Source organism: Sabethes cyaneus, chromosome 3 (genome assembly GCF_943734655.1).
Source record: "Sabethes cyaneus chromosome 3, idSabCyanKW18_F2, whole genome shotgun sequence".
NCBI lineage: Eukaryota > Metazoa > Arthropoda > Insecta > Diptera > Culicidae > Sabethes > Sabethes cyaneus.
In genome coordinates, this window is record NC_071355.1 from 24,808,785 (window position 1) to 24,830,849 (window position 22,065).

General features: G+C 42.3%; 2 protein-coding genes across 2 annotated transcripts; one reads left to right on the plus strand and one right to left on the minus strand.

Moving 5' to 3' along the window:
• Positions 1 to 440: 440 nt before the first annotated feature.
• On the minus strand, positions 441 to 2,820 carry LOC128742365 (aminomethyltransferase, mitochondrial). Its single transcript, XM_053838701.1, has 3 exons — positions 2,323 to 2,820; positions 2,059 to 2,267; positions 441 to 1,999 (listed from the first exon to the last, which is right to left on the minus strand). The coding sequence occupies exons 1-3, from the start codon at positions 2,612 to 2,614 to the stop codon at positions 1,244 to 1,246; spliced, it is 1,257 nt and encodes a 418-aa protein (XP_053694676.1). The 5' UTR covers positions 2,615 to 2,820; the 3' UTR covers positions 441 to 1,243.
• Positions 2,821 to 13,916: 11,096 nt separating this feature from the next.
• On the plus strand, positions 13,917 to 15,301 carry LOC128739391 (uncharacterized). The gene is made up of 5 exons (XM_053834874.1): positions 13,917 to 14,512; positions 14,586 to 14,727; positions 14,787 to 15,038; positions 15,103 to 15,177; positions 15,248 to 15,301. Exons 1-5 carry the CDS (start codon positions 13,917 to 13,919, stop codon positions 15,299 to 15,301), a joined length of 1,119 nt encoding a protein of 372 aa, XP_053690849.1.
• Positions 15,302 to 22,065: the final 6,764 nt, after the last annotated feature.

Consider the following 22,065-nt stretch of genomic DNA (forward strand, 5'->3'; position numbering starts at 1 on the left):
ATCAACATATATACGTAGTTATGACATTGATCTTGGGAAGCCCTTTTGAAATATATCCATTTATTCTTAAGGGGGGCACATTATACTACATCCCAAGTAGCACACTTTAGGTCCATTTAGTTGAAACAGCCGAATTACGACTAAAATTAGTCATAATTCGGTTACCACAACTACTTTGTAACAACCGTGTCAGTAGAGATTACCTTGCACATGTTCACTCATTTGCCAGCCTATCTCAAATAGCAAGTAAGACCGTATAACAAAGGTTGCTTTCACCACTAGGTGGATTAAATCAGGTTTTTTTTTAATGTGATGCGGTTTAAAAACGACCACATAAACCTACTGAAACTCAATAAAATAAACAAATTTCATTAAATTGAATTGTGTTTTAATAAGTAAACATATTAGATTTTTGGTGATTTTTTTAGAAAACTGTAAACAACGTATATGTAACCAAACCTGAAAATGACCTAATCATTTTATTTTGGCCGTTTTTCTAGCTCGTTTCAAAGAGATGAGTTACACTTGGTAACATACATCGTAGAGTACATTCACTATGACTATTCTTGTCATTATTCGTCTTCAAATATTTTCATTGCCCTTTCGCATTTGTTATCGCGCGCATGGGCGACTTTTTGAAGTTGCCTATTTGTTTACCACTTTTCTTGTGTGCTGTGATCAGTGTTTTATATAATATTGTAGATATTCAATTTGAGGTTTTAAGGATCGGACGTTGATAAATTCGGGTACATATAATCGCGAGCTGATGTAAACTGGGCAAACATTTTGTTTCTATCATTTATTCACTTATACTCAATAAAATACATCGATTGCATTAAATAAGAGAGAAATGTGTCGCGTGCCTGAGTTATTTTCTTTATGTCAAATGTCCACCTGCTAAAATTATTTATATAACACCTTATTGACTAAGTATAGATAAGATAGAGACACCCCCTCAAATTCAATCTCAATTTTGTCATTATCAAGAATATAGACATTGTCGACGATTTAGTGTAGGCCGATGGTTCATCTGTCGCCGATAATAACCTGAAGTTCAGATTATCCGCAAACAAATGACATTGCAAATACGGTTTACATTACGATTAAACATTGTGCTCCGTAACCACCGCATGGCTGAAATTATTGACTATGCCAATATAAACAACCTATGCTCTGTGATAAGACACAACACTGAAAGAACACGCGAACATTGCTCGAGCGGACAGCAATCATCGTCATTCATTTATTTCGGCTGCTGATAGTAGTGTGTTGCTACGAATGGCATTTTGGCAACGTGACTGTGGTAGTACTTGTCCCGTACTTTCAGCAGCACTTCCGTGCCCACTTTTTTCGACACTTCCTGGATGTAGCCCATGGCAATGTTTTGCTGCAGACACGGGCTCGGGCAGCCGCTGGTAATTTCACCGATCTTGCGGTGCTCGTTGTCGCATACTTCCACGTGTTGCCGGGCTGGAGCCGATCCGGGTGACATGCTGAAACCCACCCGGCGGCGAGTGACACCATTTTTGATTTGTTTCAGTATAATGTCGGAACCAGGGAAGTTATTTTCCGCCCGCCTTTGTTTCGCCACTAGCCAGAGCAGGCCAGCCTCGACCGGAGTGGTCGACTCGTCGATATCGTTTCCGTACAGGCAAAGTCCTGCTTCCATTCGTAGTGAGTCCCGAGCACCGAGACCGGCTAGCTTCAGTTTGCCGACTTTTGATTCCAGTAATGCGGAAGCGATTTCCGATGCCTTGCTAGAGGGAACTGAGATTTCGACGCCATCCTCGCCGGTGTAACCGCAGCGGGTAATTCGGCATTTTTCTACTCCGGCAATTTGGTCGCTTATGGTGTTCATGAAGAACAAACGGGACAGGTCTGTGGTGCATAGCTTTTGGAGGACAGAAATCGCACTCGGTCCTTGAATGGCCAGTAGCGATTGTTCATCGCTTGGTAGGAATGTCACTGAAACATCTTTGCCTTTTGCTTTGAATGACGCCTAAAACAGAAAATAGCAAAATTAATCAAAGCTTTTTAGAGGCGTTTTAGTTGACATACCACTGCATCGGTCATTACGGCCATATCGGACTCTTTGCGGGAAGCATTGGACACCACGTAAAGTGTATCGTCCGAGACTCGGTTCACGATCAAATCATCCAATATGCCACCCTTATCGTTGGTAAACACAGTTAATGTTCCGGTTCCATTCTTGAGACCTTTGATATCAGCAGTGCAAACCGATTCAAAGCAGTTTACCACATCTTTTCCTGTGAGAAAAAACAACAATTTAAAAATTTTCAAAAACTCTTATCAACAACAAACCTCTTAAGTACGTCTGAAGCATGTGAGACACGTCGAAGATGGAACCATATTCGCGGGTATAGAGATGTGATTTGATGATACTTTGGTCACTGTACTGAACCGGCAGCCAATAGCCTGCAAAATCCACCAACTTTCCTCCGTGGCTCTGATGAAAGTCGTAGAGTGCCGTTTTCTGAGGTTCCTTTCCACCGCCCGGTGATGCCGCTTGCGCTGAAGCCGACACAGACAGAGTGCGAGCCGCCTTTCGAAGGCCATCCCGTCGGGAAGCATTCCGTACCAAAACTGACAGCATTTTCAATTCGCAAGCTTCCCGCACTCTAGAACCGCAGAAGACAATCGATGTGATCACTCTCACTTTCGAGCGAACACTGGATTGACGAATAGTCGAGCCCAAACGACTCTTAGTGCTCGAACGAACGGAGGCAATCCGCTTATCAACACCAACCGATGATTACAACGGTTCTCTAGTGTGCCGGGGTCACCGAAGGCCACCTTCGATAGGAAGAAGCGAAACACTACGGAGGAATCAAAAATAGCACCGTATTTACACACCGCTCGGGAAGCGTTGATCGCAAAACTGGTGTACGTCGTAGGACAGCTGCTAGCGTTGCGGTGATGGATCGATTGTTTACCTACGCCATTGTAAAGACAAAAACAAATGGGAACCAGCGTTTAGCTTGCTGTAGAGGTAGGTATACATTCGAGGTTTGGGTTAATCCATGTGTGTTTGTCACAGTTTTCGGTTGTTGTACCTGAAAGACTAGTGAATGCAAACTCATATATAATTCATGAGTAAATTTATGTTCAACCAGCTATTTGAATTGAATGAATGACTCCATCGGAATACACTTCTAGGTATATTTGTACTGAGGTGATAAATAGTACGAAGCATAAACTAATTGCTTCAGTAATCAATCGATATGTAATCTATGAAACGATTGGATTAGGATGGAATGGCAATTGCAATCTATGGTAAAAATAATAGGTATGATGGCAAAAGCGCTCATTCTCTTGCTATCTTTATGAGCAATTAGTGTGCCTTCCTAGCTCGCAGTAACACAAAAAGTATGTAGGTCTGTGCCTGCGGGCGACAAAGAGGGGCTCAGGTAGAACTACAACTGCAGGTACAATTGAACCATGCTTGACATTTTGCAAATTTTCTGCAGTTTATTACAAATTTATAATTTATTGTATTGTAATAACTGCCTTGAAATATTCATTTTGTTAGATGAAGTCAGGTTTAATTTTTCAGATGTTTGTACTCTGTATATTTACTCATATTATACTTATATTAGAGTTTGTAGCCCTACTAAGAGCTAAACTACCAGATCACAATCACACATCCTTTTGTGATTGGTGAAGATATCGAATTTTGAAGATTTGTAGCACTAATCAACTTTAGGTACTACCTACTGGTTTGAAATTGGCGTGCAGTTGGCTTAAAGAGCTTGCCCTAAACATAAAATATTTGTCATTGAAAGCTCGATTTTCGGTTAAAAAGGAAACAACAATGAATCGATCTTTTACAATACCGATTCGCATTCATCAATTTCTTTTTTTGAAAATGCATAAGGTGTCGTGGGGCATGTGTGACCTAAAAATTGTCTATTTAGGGTTTATTTGACTGTATAAGGTAGGTACGGTGCACAGTGGGACGGATTCAAAAGAAGACGAACATCGATATTTGTGACGAAACTATTAAAGATATCAACTTACCGTCTTCTGCGATGTTTCTTTGATTTGTGAGAACTTTCTAATTGTATTAGAAAATTAGGCATTAAGAGGATAACACAACAGATAGAAAAAATAACTTTTTCGTTTCAAGCTTAACGTCTTCGATTGGTAAGAAACATTTGTTGGCAATATTGTTTTGAGCAACTTCGCTGAACAAAGAAAGTAGCTATCTCTTAAGGGAAAAAAAGTTACGGAACAGAACTAGCGGGTACCCCCTTAATATTGGTTTTTTCGAAAAGCTCTTTTATTTCAACTTCCATAAACAGAAAATGTTCTGAAAAGTTGTAGACATTGCTAATTTGCATATTTTTGTAGAATATGCGGAAACTCTACAATCGCTGGGTTTCAAGTTGCTTAAATTTTTGGTTTATTTAGTGCAAACTTTGAGGGGGTGCTTCTTGAGTAGTAGCAGAATGTAGCAGCTGACTTATAATATTTTCGCAACATCCACTCTTCATGTATAAGAATAAGTATAAACGACAGTGGGATCTCATGGGCCATATGAGTAAACTGCATTTAAGTTTATAAGTCTTACAGCACAAAAAAAACCTTTTAAGTCGTACGAATCTCATCGTACGAATCTCACCTTAAATTAGATGATTTATTTTACTTAACATGGCTTATATGCACATAAACATAAAAACAAAGTTAAGCATGAATACCATAGCCAGGGTAACAAGTAAAATAAAGCCTAGGAGCTATTTTCGAAAGTTGGCCTTTTGGTTTTTTATTACGACAGACTTCACAGCCAATTGTATGAATACAGGACAATTGTAGACATTTTTTTTTTTTTGTATGCCAGAAGGGCATTGGGTTAAAAGGCCACTGCGACAGTCTTAATGATCGTCTTTTGTGGCAGGCCCCGATTGCTGTACACAGTTTACGGATCGCTCATACCCATTGATGGAGTTGAGCGGAATAGTTGTAATCCTGTGCCCCAATTCGGTACTACATGGTTTATAAAGCCAATGACCGTTTTGGGATTTAGGCTCCATACCTGATATGGAGTAAGAAGGAAACTTCCTAAGAAGTTGTGCCTTGATAATGCAAGAGCTCCGCAATAGCAGAGCAGATGCGCTGAACTTTCAGGTTCAGAGTTACAAAAGCGGCAGGTGTCAGATGATACCTTGCCGATATTCTTTAAATGATAAAGAGCGGGGCTGTGTCCTGTTAGGAGTCCCGTGATCGTGCGTAGTTCACTACGAGTTAAATGGAGTAGTTTTTTAGCTACTGCAGGGTTTGGGTAGATAAACTGTTTAGCTTGTCTACAACCCTGTGTTTGATTCCAACGGGATGCTATTTCTAGCTTTTCCCATGTCATCAGTTCGCCTTTCACGGCGGATGTGGAGGTGCCCAGAAACGGTTCAGGACCAATAAATTGCTGAGCTGATCCTTGTCTTGCTAGGTTGTCAGCAAATTCATTGCCCTCGATTCCGCAGTGACCGGGCACCCAAAGTAATAAAACTTTGTTTTGGCGGGAGAGTTCCCTCAATGCTGTGCTGCACTCCCAAACTAGTTTGGACACGCATTTGGCGGACTTGAGAGCCAGTAGTGCTGCTTGGCTGTCCGTGAAGATACCGATTTTCGCATGCCTGTACTTTCGTTTCAAGCATTGTATTGTAGACATAGTGCTGGGATCCTATCGCAGCATCTCCCAGTAGAGATTCGAACAGATGACACTGGGAAAAAATCTTTTTACAATTCTAATGAATTCTTGGCTTTGAAAGATGATAACTCTTGAACGCACGGTCAGAATGTTGTAATCTTGTCTCCAAATTGTCAAGAATTCTGTTGTAAACAAACATTTTATATTGTTCATTCAAAACAAATTTCATATGTTGCTCTGAGGATCTGGGTCCACTGGCGGTCTTTTTAGTTGTAGAGTTAAATCTTCAAAACCGAAAAACTTAAATGCTGTTTACTCATATTGCCCATGAGTACCCACTTCCATTTATACTTATTCTTATGCATGAAGAGTAGATGGTGCAAAAACATTATAAGTTAGCTGCTACATTGTGCTACTGACCAAGAAACACCCCCTTAAAATTTGCACTAAATAAATCAAAAAATTTAAACAACTTGAAAACCAGCAATAGTAGAGTTCCCACAAACCGCCGATCACAAGAAGCAAACAATATTCTACAAAAATATGCAAATTAGTACTGTCTACAACTTTTCAGAACAATTCATGTTTATTGGAGTTATAACAAAAGAGCTTTTCGAGAAAAACCAATATTAAGGGGGTACCCGCTAGTTCTGTTCCGTAACTTTTTTTCCCTTAAGAGATAGCTACTTTCTTTGTTCAGCGAAGTTGCTCAAAATAATATTATCAACAAACGTTTCTCACCAATTGAAGACGTTAAGCTTGAAACTAAAAAATTATTTTTTCTATCTGTTACGTTATCCCCTTAAGCCCTAATGTTCCAATACAATTAGAAATTTCTCATAAATCAAAGAAACATCGCAGAAGACAGTAAGTTGATATCTTTAATAGTTTCGTCACAAATATCGATGTCCGTCTTCTTTTGAATCCGTCCCACTGTGCGGTGGTGGTAGGTGGTAGTAGGCACGACGCGTAGAAGACAGCGTAACAGCTGGTTTGATGCCGAATGCCAGAGAGTGGCAGATGAAAAGAACCAGGCCAGGAGTCGCATGCTCACTGCGGCAACGCGTTAAAACAGAGAGAGGTAAAGAGAGACTAGAGCTGCGGAAAGAAGAATCCGTCGTCTAAAGAAACGCGAGTACGAGGAGCACGTGCTCGCTGGCGCAGAGGTGCGATGCGCCAGCAACGACACACGGAGTTTCTATAAAACAGTGAGATGCAGGAATGATAATGCACTTTGATGTGCAATGATAGTGTTGGCAACCTGCTTACCGACAAAATGGCGGTAGCAGCCAGGTGGAAGGAGCACTTTCAGACTCTGTTGAATGGACAGGTGAATGCGGTGATAAGTAGGAACAGGATGGGAATTGTAAGCGATGGTCATGCTGTGGTGCCACCAACACAGGAGGAGGTTAAAAAGGCAATCAGTGAGCTGAAAAACGGTAAGGCTGCTGGGAAGGACGGTATCCCGGCTGAACTTCTAAAAGCGGAGAGCGAGTGGCTGTACGAATCGATCATTGTCAGGATCTGGGAGGAAGAACAAATGCCGGAGGAGTGGTTGGATGGCCTCATTTGCCCAATTTTCAAAAAGGGACATCGACTGGAGTGAAAAAACTATCGAGGAATTACATTGCTCAATTCTGCATACAAGGTGTTTTCCCGTATCCTGTTCTGCAGACTGAGACCGTTAGCGGAGTCCTTCGTCGGCGAGTTCTCGTAAGGGTCGCTCGACGACGGATCAGATGTTTACCCTGCGTCAGTTGCTAGACAAGTTCCGGGAGTACAACTTGCAGGCACACCATCTGTTTGTGGACTTTAAAGCGGCATACGATTCAGTTAAACGAAATGAGCTGTGGCAGATAATGTTAGAACATGGTTTTCTGACGAATTTAGTTACGCTGATTCGTGCGACGCTGGACGGATCCAAATCATGCGTTAGAATAGCGAGTGAGACCTCAGCTGCCTTCGTGACGTTGGATGGACTGAAGCAAGGGGATGCACTCTCTAACCTGCTATTCAACGTTGGAAGGTGCATTACGTAGAAAGGAATGGAACTATCACCACGAAATCTTACATGCTTCTTGGTTTTGCGGATGACGTCGAGCAGTGGAAGTGGCCTTCAGGCCTTTTAAAAGGGAAGCGGCGAGATTGGAACTTACCATTAACTCCGCCAAAACGAAGTACATGGTTGTTGGTAGGGAACGTGGGAGCCCAAGTGGTGTTGGTGCCGAGGTGGAGTTAGACGGGCAACGATATGAAGTAGTGTAGGAATTTATATATCTTGGTACACTCGTGACATGTGACAACGATGTAAGCCGCAAAGTGAAACGACGAGTTGCAACCGCGAAACGGGCTTTCTACGGATTACGTAGCCAGCTGAAGTTCCGTAGTTTGTAAATTCGATCAAAACTGGTGCTCTATAGAACACTAATCCTCCCGGTGGCCCTTTACGGACACGAATCATGGACGCTAAAGGAAGCTGATCGGCGAGTGCTAGGGGTTTTTGAGCGTAAAATTGTGCGATCTATACTTGGTGGCAGACGCATGAATCACGAGCTGTACCAAGTACACAAATATGTTGATATAGTGAAGGTAGTGCAATGTGGCATGCTGCGGTGGGCTGGACACGTGGCAAGAATGCCCGAAGAAAGAGTAGCCAAAACTATTTTCAACAGAGAACCAGGAAGATGCCGTAAACTTCGACGTAGACTGCGCACCCGGTGGGTGCCTGCTGCTCATTAGATCGGCGCAGGATCGGTAACGGACCGTTGCCACTAAAGTAAAGTAAGTTGACTGTATAATCTTCACCTATGTTTATTTTTAAATTTTTACAGCACAGACACTCTTCAGTAGCATCATTTCGAGAGCTTAAATACAAAAAAGGACAGTCGATTTACATGAAATAAATTTAACGAAAATTTTTAAAATCATGAAACTTTCATAAGAAATGTTTACGCGATCACAACCATAACGCTTTTTTGCTCGCTTCTATTTCATTTTTTTCATTTCGCGGTGATAAACTGACTGATGAAATTAGGTGCCGGTCTTACCCCCATACTGATTTCCAGTGTTACAAGCCCGCATTCGTGGGATCTAATTTTATCACACGTGCTTTTCAGTTCTAACGAACACGCTGGCATGAGTATCTCCTTCGGACTTTCGCTCTTATTTTTTCATGCACTGTGACAAGTTTTTGCGAGCATGTATTTGGCTATCGGCTACGGTGGCCGCTCTCGCTCGTCATTGTTATCCAAGTAGCTGAGATCGATCAAAAAAGAAAAAAATGCAAAATATGTATCCATATATCCTAGTATGCCGCTAGTCCACACTGACTGTTGGCTTTTCACGAGTTGTTAGCTTTGTGAGCGGGCTGTGAAGAAAGACATTTCGAGGCTTTGTGCATAGCCAGTAAGTAGATAGCTTATACTCGTTCGCCTGAGACTGGGCATACTTTACTTCTCGCTCGATTTGCAACTTTGCCTATTTCACCCGCCAAGTTTTAGGTGCCGTCTATTATACGCAATCAGTTTTCATAGAGGGTCGGTTTTTCTCTAACATCACGAACGTACGCTACCGACGGGGTGCAGCTATTGATTCAGACCATTACCTAGTAGTAGTACATGTGCGCTCAAAGCTGTCCACCGTATACCGGACACGTCAAAGCCGCCCTTCTCGGCTGAACATCAGGCAGCTAGATAACCCACAAGCTGCCGAGAACTACGCACGGATACTGAATGAGGCACTACCTGCTTCAGAGGAGTTAGGTGCTTCAAACCTCAAAGACGGTTGGGGCAGAATACGCTCGGCCGTCAGAGAGGCCACTACCGCGGCACTAGATATTGAGCCTCAAAGTACACAAAATGATTGGTTTGATGGGGAATGCCAACAAGCGGTGGAGGGGAAAAACTGCTTGGAAAAATTATCTAAGTATTGCCACTAGAGAGAACCTGGCCAAATACCGGCGAGCTAGGAACCAGTTGACCACGAACCAGAGAAGGAAAAAGCGCCAAAAGGAGGACAGAGATCGTGAAGAATTAGAACAACTATTCCGAGCTAATGACACGCGCAAGTTTTATGAGAAGGTGAACCAAACTCGGAAGGGCTACACACCGAAGCCTGACATGTGTAGGGACGAGGGAGGGAATCTAATCACAAACGAGCGCGAGGTGGTCGACAGATGGAAGCAGTTCTTCGATGAACACCTCAATGGCGAAGTCGCAGAAGGAGGCGGAACGGAAAATAAGCTAGGAGCGCCCATGGAAGATAGTGATGTCCTAGCACCTGATCTCCAAGAAGTCAAACGAGAAATCGGGCTGCTGAAGACCAATAAAGCCGCTGGGAAGGACCGCCTACCTGCAGAGCTTTATAAACATGGCGGAGAAACGCTAGCAAAGGCTCTACACTGGGTTATTTCGAGGATTTGGGAGGAGGAAAAGCTACTGGAGGAATGGATGGAAGGAGTGGTTTGTCCCATCTACAAAAAGGGTGATCGGCTAGACTGCTGCAACTATCGCGGTGTTGCGCTGGTAAACGCCGCCTACAATGTACTCTGCCAGCTCCTGTTACGCCAGTTGTCACTGACAGCACAAGGTTTCGTAGGGAATTATCAGGCAGGTTTCATGAGGGCTCGCGCAACTACGGAACAAATTTTTACTATCCGACAGATCTTGCAGAAATGGGCGTGCAGACATGGTTTTCCGGACAAACTGACGCGATTGATCAGAGATTACATTGGTTTATCCTGCATCCTGTTCAACATCGCTCTTGAGGGGATGATCCAACGAGCGGGCGTCGAAACGAGAGGCATGATTTTCACCAAGGGTAGTCAACTTCTTGGCTTTGCAGATGACTTCGATATCATAGCCAGGAACTTTGCGACGGCGGAAGCAATCTACGCCAGACTGAAAGCGGAGTCTAGGAGAATTGGGCTAAAAATAAATGCGTCGAAGACCAAATACATGAAAGGAAGAGGCTCAAAGGAAACAAATGCGCGCCTCCCACGGACGGTAACCGTTGACGGCGACGAACTAGAAGTGGTAGAGGAGTTCGTGTATTTGGGATCGCTGGTGACCGCGGACAACAACACTAGTAAGGAGATCCAACGGCGCATCCAAGCGAGAAATTGGGCCTACTTTGCCCTTCGTAAAACGCTACGATCAGGAAGCATATGCCGCCTCACGAGCTAACAACCAACAAAACCCTTATTAGACCGGTAGTTCTTTATGGACTTGAAGCCGTGACACTGCTCACGGAGAACATACGCGACCTTGCTGTGTTCGAGTGGAAAGTGCTGCGGACGATATTTGGCGGAGCACAAACTGAAAGCGGAGAGTGGCGGAGGCGTATGAATCAAGAGCTACAGGCACTGCTTGGGGAGATTCCCATCGTACATCCAGCGAAAGTTAGCAGGCTACGGTGGGTCGAACACGTCGTAAGGATGCCGGACGACAGTGCGACGAAAATAGTCCTCTTCAACAACCCCACCCGCACCAGAAACAGGGGGCCCAACGTGCACGATGGCTCGACCAGATCGATAGCGATTTGCGACTTCTGAGACGACTAGGAAATTGACGACGAGTGGCCCAAGACCGAGTTGAATGGAGACGAGTGCTTGGAACAGCACGAGCTAGTTTTTTTAACGGTATAAAATACTCGCACGCCGATGCACGCCGCCGTCGATAGAAGTCGTTACACCGCCGACAATCTAACCGGCGCACAGCTCTCCTCGTAAGGGCCCCGAAGCGCACACGTAGCACATCACTCGTTCCAGAGTAGTTTTGATCAGCCACGTGAGTTTATTCGAAAACCCGTACTGGTGCATTATCTGCCATAGCTTTTTGCGTTCAACTGTATCATATGCTGCCCTGAAATCCACGTTAATATAATGCGTGGGACCATTGTGCTCTCGACATTTCTGGAGGATTAGTCGTAGAGTAAAAGTTCGATCCGTAATAGCGAGGGCCCCATAAAGCCCGCCTGATACTGACCCACGAATTCTCTTGCTGTTAGGGGGGGTTATATCGCTGTTGAGACGCTCATCGAGGAGCTGCTTCAATTCAATTTGTTCCACAGATGAAGGCAGACTCGCGGGTTGTCTAAATGCCGAATATTTACCCGAGGAGAGCGGCTTTGTCGCGAGGTATAAATCGGCGATAATTTTGAACGCACATGTACTGTTACTAAGTAATCGTCCGAGTCGATATCCGCACCCCGTAGGAAGCGTACGCTGGTGATGTTTGAGAAAAACCGGCCCTTGGTGAGAATATGATCAATTTGGTTCAAGGTTCGTTGGTCAGGCACAGGTTACCTTCTGGTGGCTTTGTAGATATCTTTGCGAGGGAAGTAACTGATTCTGATCACCAAGCCTCGGAGAGCTGCCAAGTTGATGCATCGCTGGCCGTTATTGAAAGTTATCGTGTCGGTGTGCAGGCTATGGGACCCGTTTTCCAGTGTATACACTGCTTCCCTGTCGACATGCGTGTTTCTATCCCTGATGACGAGCTTGATGATGTCCCGTGGCGCTGTCGTATGTTGCCTCAAGCTGCACCTAGAACGCTTCTTTCTCGTCGTCGGGTTTACCTTCGCGTGTACAATGTAGGTTTTTGATGGTGTAGGTAGTCCTTGTTTTATAGGGTACAATTTCAGTCCGTCCCATTTCTCAAGTTTTGCTATTTTTTACATACGTAGCCGAACCTTTTAATCGATTATTGCTCTTGTGTAGCATGAGTGGCAGATCGGTGAACGGCATCAGTTAGAAAAGTCCCGCTCAAGCCGTCAAGTCACGTACCGGGTCATTGAGGATATGAAACTACTCGTATAAATTGTTAACCAAATCGAAGCAGGTCGATTCGGATCAATTTTCGAATTCACGCCGAACGACTTCTTATTTATTTTGACTCATATTGCAGATTGGTGACAATGACTTCTTAACAACCCACATAAGTAAACCAAATCTTGAATTAAGTAGTCCCACAGAATTAGATTGTATATCTCTCGACGAATCTATACAGCCCACCGGCACCTTCCTGGTTCCGTTTGCGTATTCATTAATAACAATATAAGACCCACCTGATTCTCTCCGATACACAATTCAACTTTCGTCGAACACTGACGCAATTGATAATTCAATTATCTAATATCACTTCTTTGGAAGGAAACAATTTGCATGTAAAATTAAGGTTCGGAAAAATTCTGCCACTCGAGCTGGTGACACATAAACAAACATAAAAGAGTATTTTTCTACTTCGAGCTTTACCTCTGTCTGCCGACATCCTACACATTCAGATGCTGTAGCTAATTCATTCAGATGATAACACTAATCCACAAATCGGATGTTATTCTTCCACTTGGATAAAATTGAAAAACAAAAATGGATATTCGATACTTGTTGTTACAGTGCTGCTATAACGATGCTCGTTCCCCGATTCGGATATATATATAGCCTTATATAGAGATGCTTCCATGCATCCGCTGTTGACCGGTGTAATGCGTTCATTGAGAGCATTCCTCCGATTCGGTCCACGGAAGGAAGAAAGTTTTTATTACCATCCTAAATTTGCGCGCCCGTAAAAGTGTAGGCGAAGACAAATCGGCAATCGGATTCGCCCCACGCACATGTGCGCCGCTTGGAGTCGACTCGACACCCCGAATGAAGTGCGAGACATCGGCAAACCGGATTTCCCGCGTGGTGCGCTGCGAGATAAAGATCTTCCATTTTCAATTTGATGACTTATTTTTTGCTTCCGCTCCGCCGGCCGTCGGGGTGTGACAGGCGCGCGTGCGACCTGTCGCCGATCGAAGTCTGCACGTGTAAGCGATATCACCAATAATAACCGGAATTAATGAAGGCAATTTGTCACATAATTAAATTACCTCAGAATATTGGAAGTGTGTGTTTTATGTGTGCGCAGCCGATCGTAACGGGTAGCAGATATATTGGATATAAAAGGATATGACACTCATGAGTTTTTTTCCGGTTTAATTCGAGCTCTCATAACCAGAGATGTTCAAAATTGTTCGTTTTTCTATTCCCGATAAATATTCAATGAAAAATTAAGCATCAGCCCTTGAATTTTCTTGACAGTCAAGTTCACTTGGTAGTTGTGAGCCCAGATAAAATACACTGAAAAAGTTGGGGTGACTTTAAAAGCGCTTTGTTATGGAAGTACGTACTTCATTCTGATAAGTTCGAAATCGGTACTCTCTCTAACTAACGGCATAGAACAAAAGTCCTCTTCAGTTGCACCACTGAACAGCGATGGAAAGCTTTCGACTGTTATTTCTCTTCAACAAAGCGGTAGGCTTCGGTGCCTACACCTTTCGTCATGTCGCCGCTCGGAAAGAGGACGGATCGACGGTTCCTATCTGGTCCCGGTCCGGTTTGGTATTACTAGCGGCTCATTCAGCAGTCTATGCCTATCTCGCTTATTGGAATTTTCATGCTCCTTACGTCGAAAGTGGCTCTACACTTATGAAAGTTACCGGTCTGGTAATTTTACAAGTCGGATATGTTTCGATGCTGGGGGCACTCATTCTTCGGTTGACCAGGAGAAGCCTTCTGGGGGCAATATTGAACCGTCTTCGGTGGATCGATTTGCAAATGGCAGCTCTAGGCGTTCCCATCAATCATGGGGATGAAAGACGCCTGCTGGTGGTTTTGATGAGTTCATGCCTGATATTTGTGACGATTGCCACTTTCGGCGCTTTACTGCTACTGGGAAGCCTGCGAGATGCGTTTACCATTTACAATGGCAAGGTGTACATGAGCTATTCGGCAGCTGTCCTGGCAACCAATGCATTTGCTTTGATTTTTGTGTTACATCGGAGAATGCGGTTTTTGGAAAGCTCACTGAGGTAAGCTAGCTTGAGGCAAATCTTGCATAGTGCCTTAAACTATGGATTACTAATACACGGTGTGTTCCATCAGGAAAGACTTGAATGTGCCAGCTCAGGAAGCTACAATTTACTCTCATTCAAAACTATTGCATACGCGCATCTCTTCTGTAGCATTAATTTACGCCGATTTGTACAAGCTCTCTGGCAATATCAGTAAATTGATTTCTGCAGAGGTAAGCGTTAACTGGAATCATTTGCCTTAACACAATTCAATTAAATTTCCTCGACTTAGCTTCTGCTATACTGCACTATAGTTCTAATTTATGGAATCTTATCCTTGTTCGCCATTTACCGAGCTATTCTGACCGGCAAGTACAGCAACATCGCGAACAGTGGAATGCACGTAATCTGGTGGGCTGAATATTGTGCTGCAGTTCTGGTGATTCTTATTTATGGCAACAACACACTGCAGGGCTCGGAAGCTGTGCTTTCACTATTGGGAGTGTCCATTTCCCGGCAGGCCGACGAGATGGTAGTTGTTAAGGTAAGTTACAAAAATCATCGTTTTGAGACAAAATTTATTGAGTTATTTTTGTATGAGTTTACAGATCCGCGCATTGATGCTCCAAATCAAGCACAATACTCCAAAAATTACAACCTGGTTCTACGATATTAACTTGACAGTATTCTATAATGTAAGGATGACTCTAGGTTTAGCAGGTATGCTATTCATTAATTAGTTTAAAATTCCAGATCATTGGTACAATGACAACTTTTCTGTTCGTGATGATTCAGTTCGATGCTTAACAGCCTGTTTCGATGGAACTAACCTTCGGAATCGTTCAGTTGCCCCGATAATGATCTTCACTGTGGTTTAAATCAATAAATTTTATTTTTTTGTTTATAAAAGTGTTATCCTTGAACAGTGTTTTTTATTCAGCCGATGGATTCCGGTCAGAAGTTCCGGAAAAAGTCATAATTTTTTTTATTAAGATTTTGATTCGGCAGTCTTTTCCGCTTATTTTGATACTAATTTTGTAATGATCCGACCACGGGAAGTGGGCGAAAAACGATCGAGCACGTAAGCATTCCAGTGCGGCGTGGAAGAACTTCGCCGGAATAAAACGCCGCTCCTGTAAAACCACCTTTTTCTCAGAAACGACACAACGTATCGGAACTTTTTTTGTATTGTTGGTAGAAGCTTAGCAAAGACTTTTATAACTTTTGAGCTTTTTAAACGAAACACAGCCAGAGAAAAAGGAAAAAGAAGACAAATTTTAATTTTTTCAGCCATCTTTTATTCTTTTTTTTTCTTTTTTCTCTAGCTGTGTTTAGTTTACGAAACACAAAAGTTATAAAAGTCTTTGCCAAGCTTCCCAACAAAACAAAAAAAAGTTTGTTCCAATACGTTGGGTAGTTTCTAAAAAAAAGGTACATAAAGTTTAAAATTCGTGGTTTTACAGGAGCGGCGTTTTATTCCGGCGAAGTTCTACCACGCCGCACTGGAATGCTTATGTGTTTGATCGTTTTTCGTCCACTTCCCGTGGTCAGATCATTACAAAATTAAAACAAAAAAAAACTGCCGAGTAAATTTGGAAACCAAGAGTTCCATGTTCCGATTTTCCAATCCAAAGACTTCCTCCATTGCTTGGGTCTTCACCGATTATTCTCACCTGAATTACTACTTATGTTGGCTGAGTCAACTTGGCTCTCGACCAACCCTACTGTCTCGCCGGAAGGCCAACGTAATACACGTGGAAAAGTTAATCGATTGGATATTGGGTGAATTAACTTTACCGAATTATTAACTTTTCTGAGTAGTCCTAAAAATATTTAAAAATGATAAACACAAAGACGAAAACAAATGAACCGACAAATGAAAAATAAAGATAAAAGGAAAACACGTGTATGTGAACGAACTCTTGGACCATCAATAAGTTCAAACTCCCTGAAAAGTTAAGGAAAAAATTAACTTGTAAGAGTAATGTTGCATGAGAGCTAAATTCGCTTTACTTTTCTGAAAAATTCACTTTTCAGATAATTAACTTTTCCGAGAGTCCACTGTACTGCTGTTTTTGGTCCCGAGCACTATCAGCACATTAGCATTAGCATTAATGCACTATCAGCAAATGAGTAGAAAAAAATCAGAGGGATTGTGTACAAGACCAGGGCTTGAAAAGGGATTGCAAGTTGAATGTGACTGCGTGAATGTGTACGCTTTCCGCATTCAACTTGCGCTTTTTAAACGATCATTTCTCGGATAATTTTTCAAATAGACAATTGAGACAATGAGAGATTCTCTTCGCGTCTTCACGTAGTGGCTGTTTTTTGAAGTATTAAATGATACGATAGCGCGGTTGCTTTTCGTTAGCGTGGTGATTGTCAGTCATTTGACTGTTTTGCAATCATTCGCTGCTCCAAATGGTAAAGGCAACTTGATCGAAACGAAAATGTTAAAAAGGTTTAAAATGCATTCGTTCTACCGTTCAATACGGAGGCATGACTGAGCAAGCTGCTAGTTGCGTTATGCATAGCGTTCGTATTCCACCACTAAACAGACGGTGTGAATTTGAATGCGCGGTGGTGTGAATGCGGTAGAAAAAAAGGATAGGTTGAAGCCATGTACAAGACACGACCGCTTAGATGACGTAGGACTACGTAAGTCTCTTTGTAGCGATAGTAGCATGAAAAATATGATTTTTCAAATATACAACAAGACAAAATCAAGAACACACACCAATTGACCAAACCTCGTAGTTTTAGTCATGACTTTGAAATGCGGTCAGGCATATATTAATATTTTTTGAAACGATGGTTCTACAATTGATGAAGGGACGGTAAGGGAAAGTAATGAAGAAGGATTTTTTTGGGAATACGGTGATAATGGATTACCCATCGGTGCACCTTTTAACTGTTCGTAATGGTTGTGTCTGATCACCGTTACTGTGAGAGCTGTTCATGGCTAACATTGAAAGTAAGCTGGAGCAAAACAAGGTGCTCCCAACAAGATGGTGGCGATACGTCGACGACGTTTTCAGCATAGTCAAAAAGGAAGAACTGGAAACAATTCTAGCAGCCATGAATGACACACATAGGAACATACACTTTACACACGAAATAGAAAGAGACTGAAAACTTCCTTTTTTGGGCATCGTTGTAATAAGACAAATCGAATGCATGAAAACCAACAAACACCGAACGAGTTATACCTAGCTCATCTAACCACTCCCACCAACGCAAAATGGCAGCTTTCCATCACATGATATATAGGATGGAAACATTACCGTTAAGAGAGCTAGGAAAACGAAAAGAATTAACACACATTCTTGAAATTGCAAAATTGAACGGATATAAAGAAACGACTATCCAGAACATTATTTCCAAGAAAAGAAGAGACGCATACAAAAAATCACTCACAACACTAACACCAATAACACCAGAACTTAAGAGAGTGGCAGTAGAATATGACGAAAATATAACACGCCCTCTCCGTAGAAAAATGAGGAAATTTGGAATTAACCTAGTCTACACCAGCCGGAACAACCAGCTCAAAAATAAGTTAGGATCAACTAAAGACCCGATAGAAGAACACAGGAAATCCGGGGTTTATGAAATCAGTTGCCCACATTGCGAAAAGGTTTACATCGGCCAGACTAGAAGGAACCTGGAAACACGTACTAAAGAACACTTGGCAGAGGTAACAAAAGCATCAAGAGATGCCGACAAGGGTCGAACACACCATTTTAGATTAAAAGTGGCTGAGCATATCTTCAACGACAACCATCCGCTGACCATTGACAATGCAAAAGTAGTAAACAACTGCTCTGCGTGGAAGATGGATGTAACGGAAAGCTTAGAGATTTACAAGACGTGCTCCTCCACTTTACTAAACAAAGACCCTGAAAACGGTCACTCCTGGCTTTTTAGATGTGTGCCAAAACACAGACATACAGGAATACACACAGACGTAACAACTTCCGGTTAAAAAACTTCGCTCTCTGTCCTGTCTCGGATCCCGGTTTCACATTTTTTGCATAATTTCATAAGAATTTTTCAGGTTTTTCTTAATTTAACTAATTTTTCAGATTTCAGACTCCTGCAGTAGAATTAGTTCACCAATAGAATGTAGTTAACAATATTATTAGTTTACATACACAGGTAGTCTTAAGCAAACATTGTATAAATTGGATAAGTTTTCTTTTTATTTAATTTCCAGGTTGTTTTTATTACCAATCGTTGCCCAAGTTTAAGGGATTTTACCGATTCGATCTCATTTGATCAATAGCACATCTTTTCACTATACTTTCAATGAAACCGGTCACATACGCATCCATACAGAATTATATTATAACCTAAAACTGCAGCTGTAGCACACATTTCCAACTCAGATAAATATTCAATTCACCTAGGTTTAATCGTCTCGCCGTAAAGAATTTGCGATCTGTTGCGACAAGGAACTTTTGTAATTTTTCTGGCATACTTCCCTAACACAGACATCAAATTGGTCTAAGTTTAATCGCGTTCGTAAGAAATTTGTTGGTACGAGTGGGCTTTGTCGCTCTTTCTGGTATACTTTCCAAGCAAAGACCGCAAAATGGTCTAGGTTTAATCGCGATGTGAAGGTATTGAGACGAGGAAATTTTGACACCTGTTTTGGCTTGCTCCACAAGCACAGATATCAAATTGGTATAGGTTTAGATCGTCGCTAGGAATTTCGGACCTGTTGAGACGGGGGCATTTTATCACTTTTTTTTTTCTTCTAAAATCACGTTAAAACTATGATGGCGTCTTTTCCAACCAATCACGAAGCGAGGATTTCCAGTCCGACAATACTTCATTACTTTTAATGTTCCAATAGTAAATACTTTCAAATTCAAATTCAAATAGTTCCATTATTGTTGTGGATGCGTAGAAGTTTTTCCAATCGATTGGAGTAAAAATACTGGAAACCACCAAGGTATTAGCGCTCAAAATCTTTCAATTTTCCGTGACACTCGTAGTTTTCGATTTTTTGGAATGACACCCTGTCCCAAACCTAGCCGTAAGCTGGGATGGCACAATCACTTTGACTCAATTCACATTCATTTGAGAGTACCGTCTCAGTCAAGAAGAAATTGGAAAAGTTATGTATGAGACGATTGAAGAACGTGTTATTATCTACTATTTTGCTGTATAAAGTTTTGCTCTATTTTTTGTAGTTACGGAGCTACAATTTTGGTACCTCATTAGTAACTAAATGAACGTTCATTTAGTTACTAATGAGGTACTAGCACTATAGCACTGTAACTACAAAAGATACAGCATAATTTTATTCAGCAAAATTGTAAATAATAGCTAATCTACAAATGTCCCATATAAAACTTTGTCAAATTTTGCTTGGTTGAGACGGTACTGTCAAATGAATGTGAATTGAGACAAAATGATCGTGCCATTCCTGGCCGTAAGGTGAAGTCCTACGTCAAAAGGTTAAACGGTAAGTTCTATCATCAGTAGATAGCTTAAATCCTAGAATAGTAATGTTAATCAGCTTCGGACGAATAAAAGCAATAAGGATTACTCAATTGCAAAATAGGGGAACGGAGTGAAAAAAATGAAAACGGATTGCAAACGGAATAAAACGGAAAATATAACGTGACAGTAAAGGAGAAAATACCGGACATAATAAGACAAAAAATACAAAACAAAAAATTGAAAATAAGTGAACGGGACAGAAAACAAAAACACGGGACCAGTACCTAGGAAAAACGGCTTAAAAATGAGGAAAAAACAGAACAATAGAAGAACACGAAGAATATCAAAACTGAAAAGGGCGAAAAACAGAACTGGAATCGAAGAGAAAGTGGAAACGGCGAGCAAAAAAACAAACAGAAAAGGAAGAAAAACCGAGACAACTAGAGGAGAGACGTGATTGAAAAAGAAAAAAAAGTAGCAGGAGTTGGAAAACTGAAAAGAGAAAGAAGGAAAATGAGACAAGAAAGAGAAAACGGCAGAAAACAAGAGAAACCAGAATTATTAGAAAGAAGAATAGCGACAGAGGAACAAGAAAACCAATAGAGAAACGATGACAACGAGCTATAAAAGGAGAAAGATACGATAAAATGGGAAAACAGACCAAAGAAAAAGGTGAGACTGAAAGGAGAAAGAGGAAAAAAGCGCTCTACAGGATCGTGTAAAAATCATTACATATGACTACAAATAAAATGGATAACTTTTGAGCAGTCAATTAAGCAGATTCCTAATTTTATTTCATCTGCTACTTACTTACTTACTTACTTACTTACTTACTTACTTACTTTACTCACTTATTCAACCGAGAGCCGGGGTGGCTCTTGCCGTATCAAGAATTCCTCTCCATTGTACTCGGTCCTGGGCTACTCGTCGCCAATTCGTTGCGCGTCTCGACACACGCAAGTCGGCTTCAACCTGGTCGAGCCATCGTGCACGTTGGGCCGCTCTGTTCCTGGTGTCGGTGGGGTACTTGAAGAGAACGGATTTCACTACACAGTTGTCCGGCATCCTTGCGACGTGGCCGGCCCACTGTAGTCTCCCAACTTTCGCCAGGTGTACGATGGGAATCTCTCCAAGCAGTGCCTGTAGCTCGTGATTCATACGTCTCCGCTTTCCGTTTGCACTCCCTCAAAAATAGTCCGCAACAGCTTTCGTTCAAAAACGGCAAGTGCACGTATGTCTACCGTAAGCAAAATTACTGTTTCAAGTCCGTAGAGGACTACTGGTAGATCGTCAGCTTTGTGCAGCGGCGTATGCTCCCAGATCGAAACGTCTTGCGGAGGGATAAGTAGGCTCAATTTCTAGCTTGAATACGTCGTTGGATCTCCTTACTCGTATTATTGTCAGCGGTGACCAGAGATCCCAAATATACGAACTCATCAACCACTTCCAGTTCATCGCCGTCAATAGTCATTGTCCGTGGGAGACAAACGTTACTTTTTCGGGAGCCTCTTCCTACCATATATTTGGTTTTCGACGCATTAATTTGTAACCTTATCCTCCTAGCCTCCGTTTTTAGTCTGGCATAGATTGCCTCCGCCGTCCCACGGTTTCTAGTAATGATGTCGAAGTCGTCTGCAAAGGTTAGCAGTTGGCTACTCTTGCTGAAGATCGTTCCTCTCGTTTTGATGCCCGCTCGCCGGATCACACCTTTAATAGCGATATTGAATAACATACAGGGCAGTCCGTCCCCTTGCCGTAACCCACTGCGCGATTCGAAAGGAACTTGAGAGTGTCCCCGAAATGCGCACGTAACACATCACTCGTTCCAGAGTAGCTTTGATCAGCCACGTCAGTTTGTCCGGAAAACCGTACTTGTGCATTATCTGCCATAGCTGTTCGCGTTCAACTGTATCGTATGCAGCTCTGAAATCCACAAAAATATGATGCGTGGGCACGTTGTACTCTCGACATTTCTAAAGCCCGCCTGATACTGCCCTACGAATTCTCTCGCTATTGGGGAGAGACGACGCATCAAAATCTGGAAGAGCACCTTGTAGGCGGCGTTGACCAGCGTAATGCCGCGGTAGTTACAGCAGTCTAGCCGGTCATCTGCTACTTAC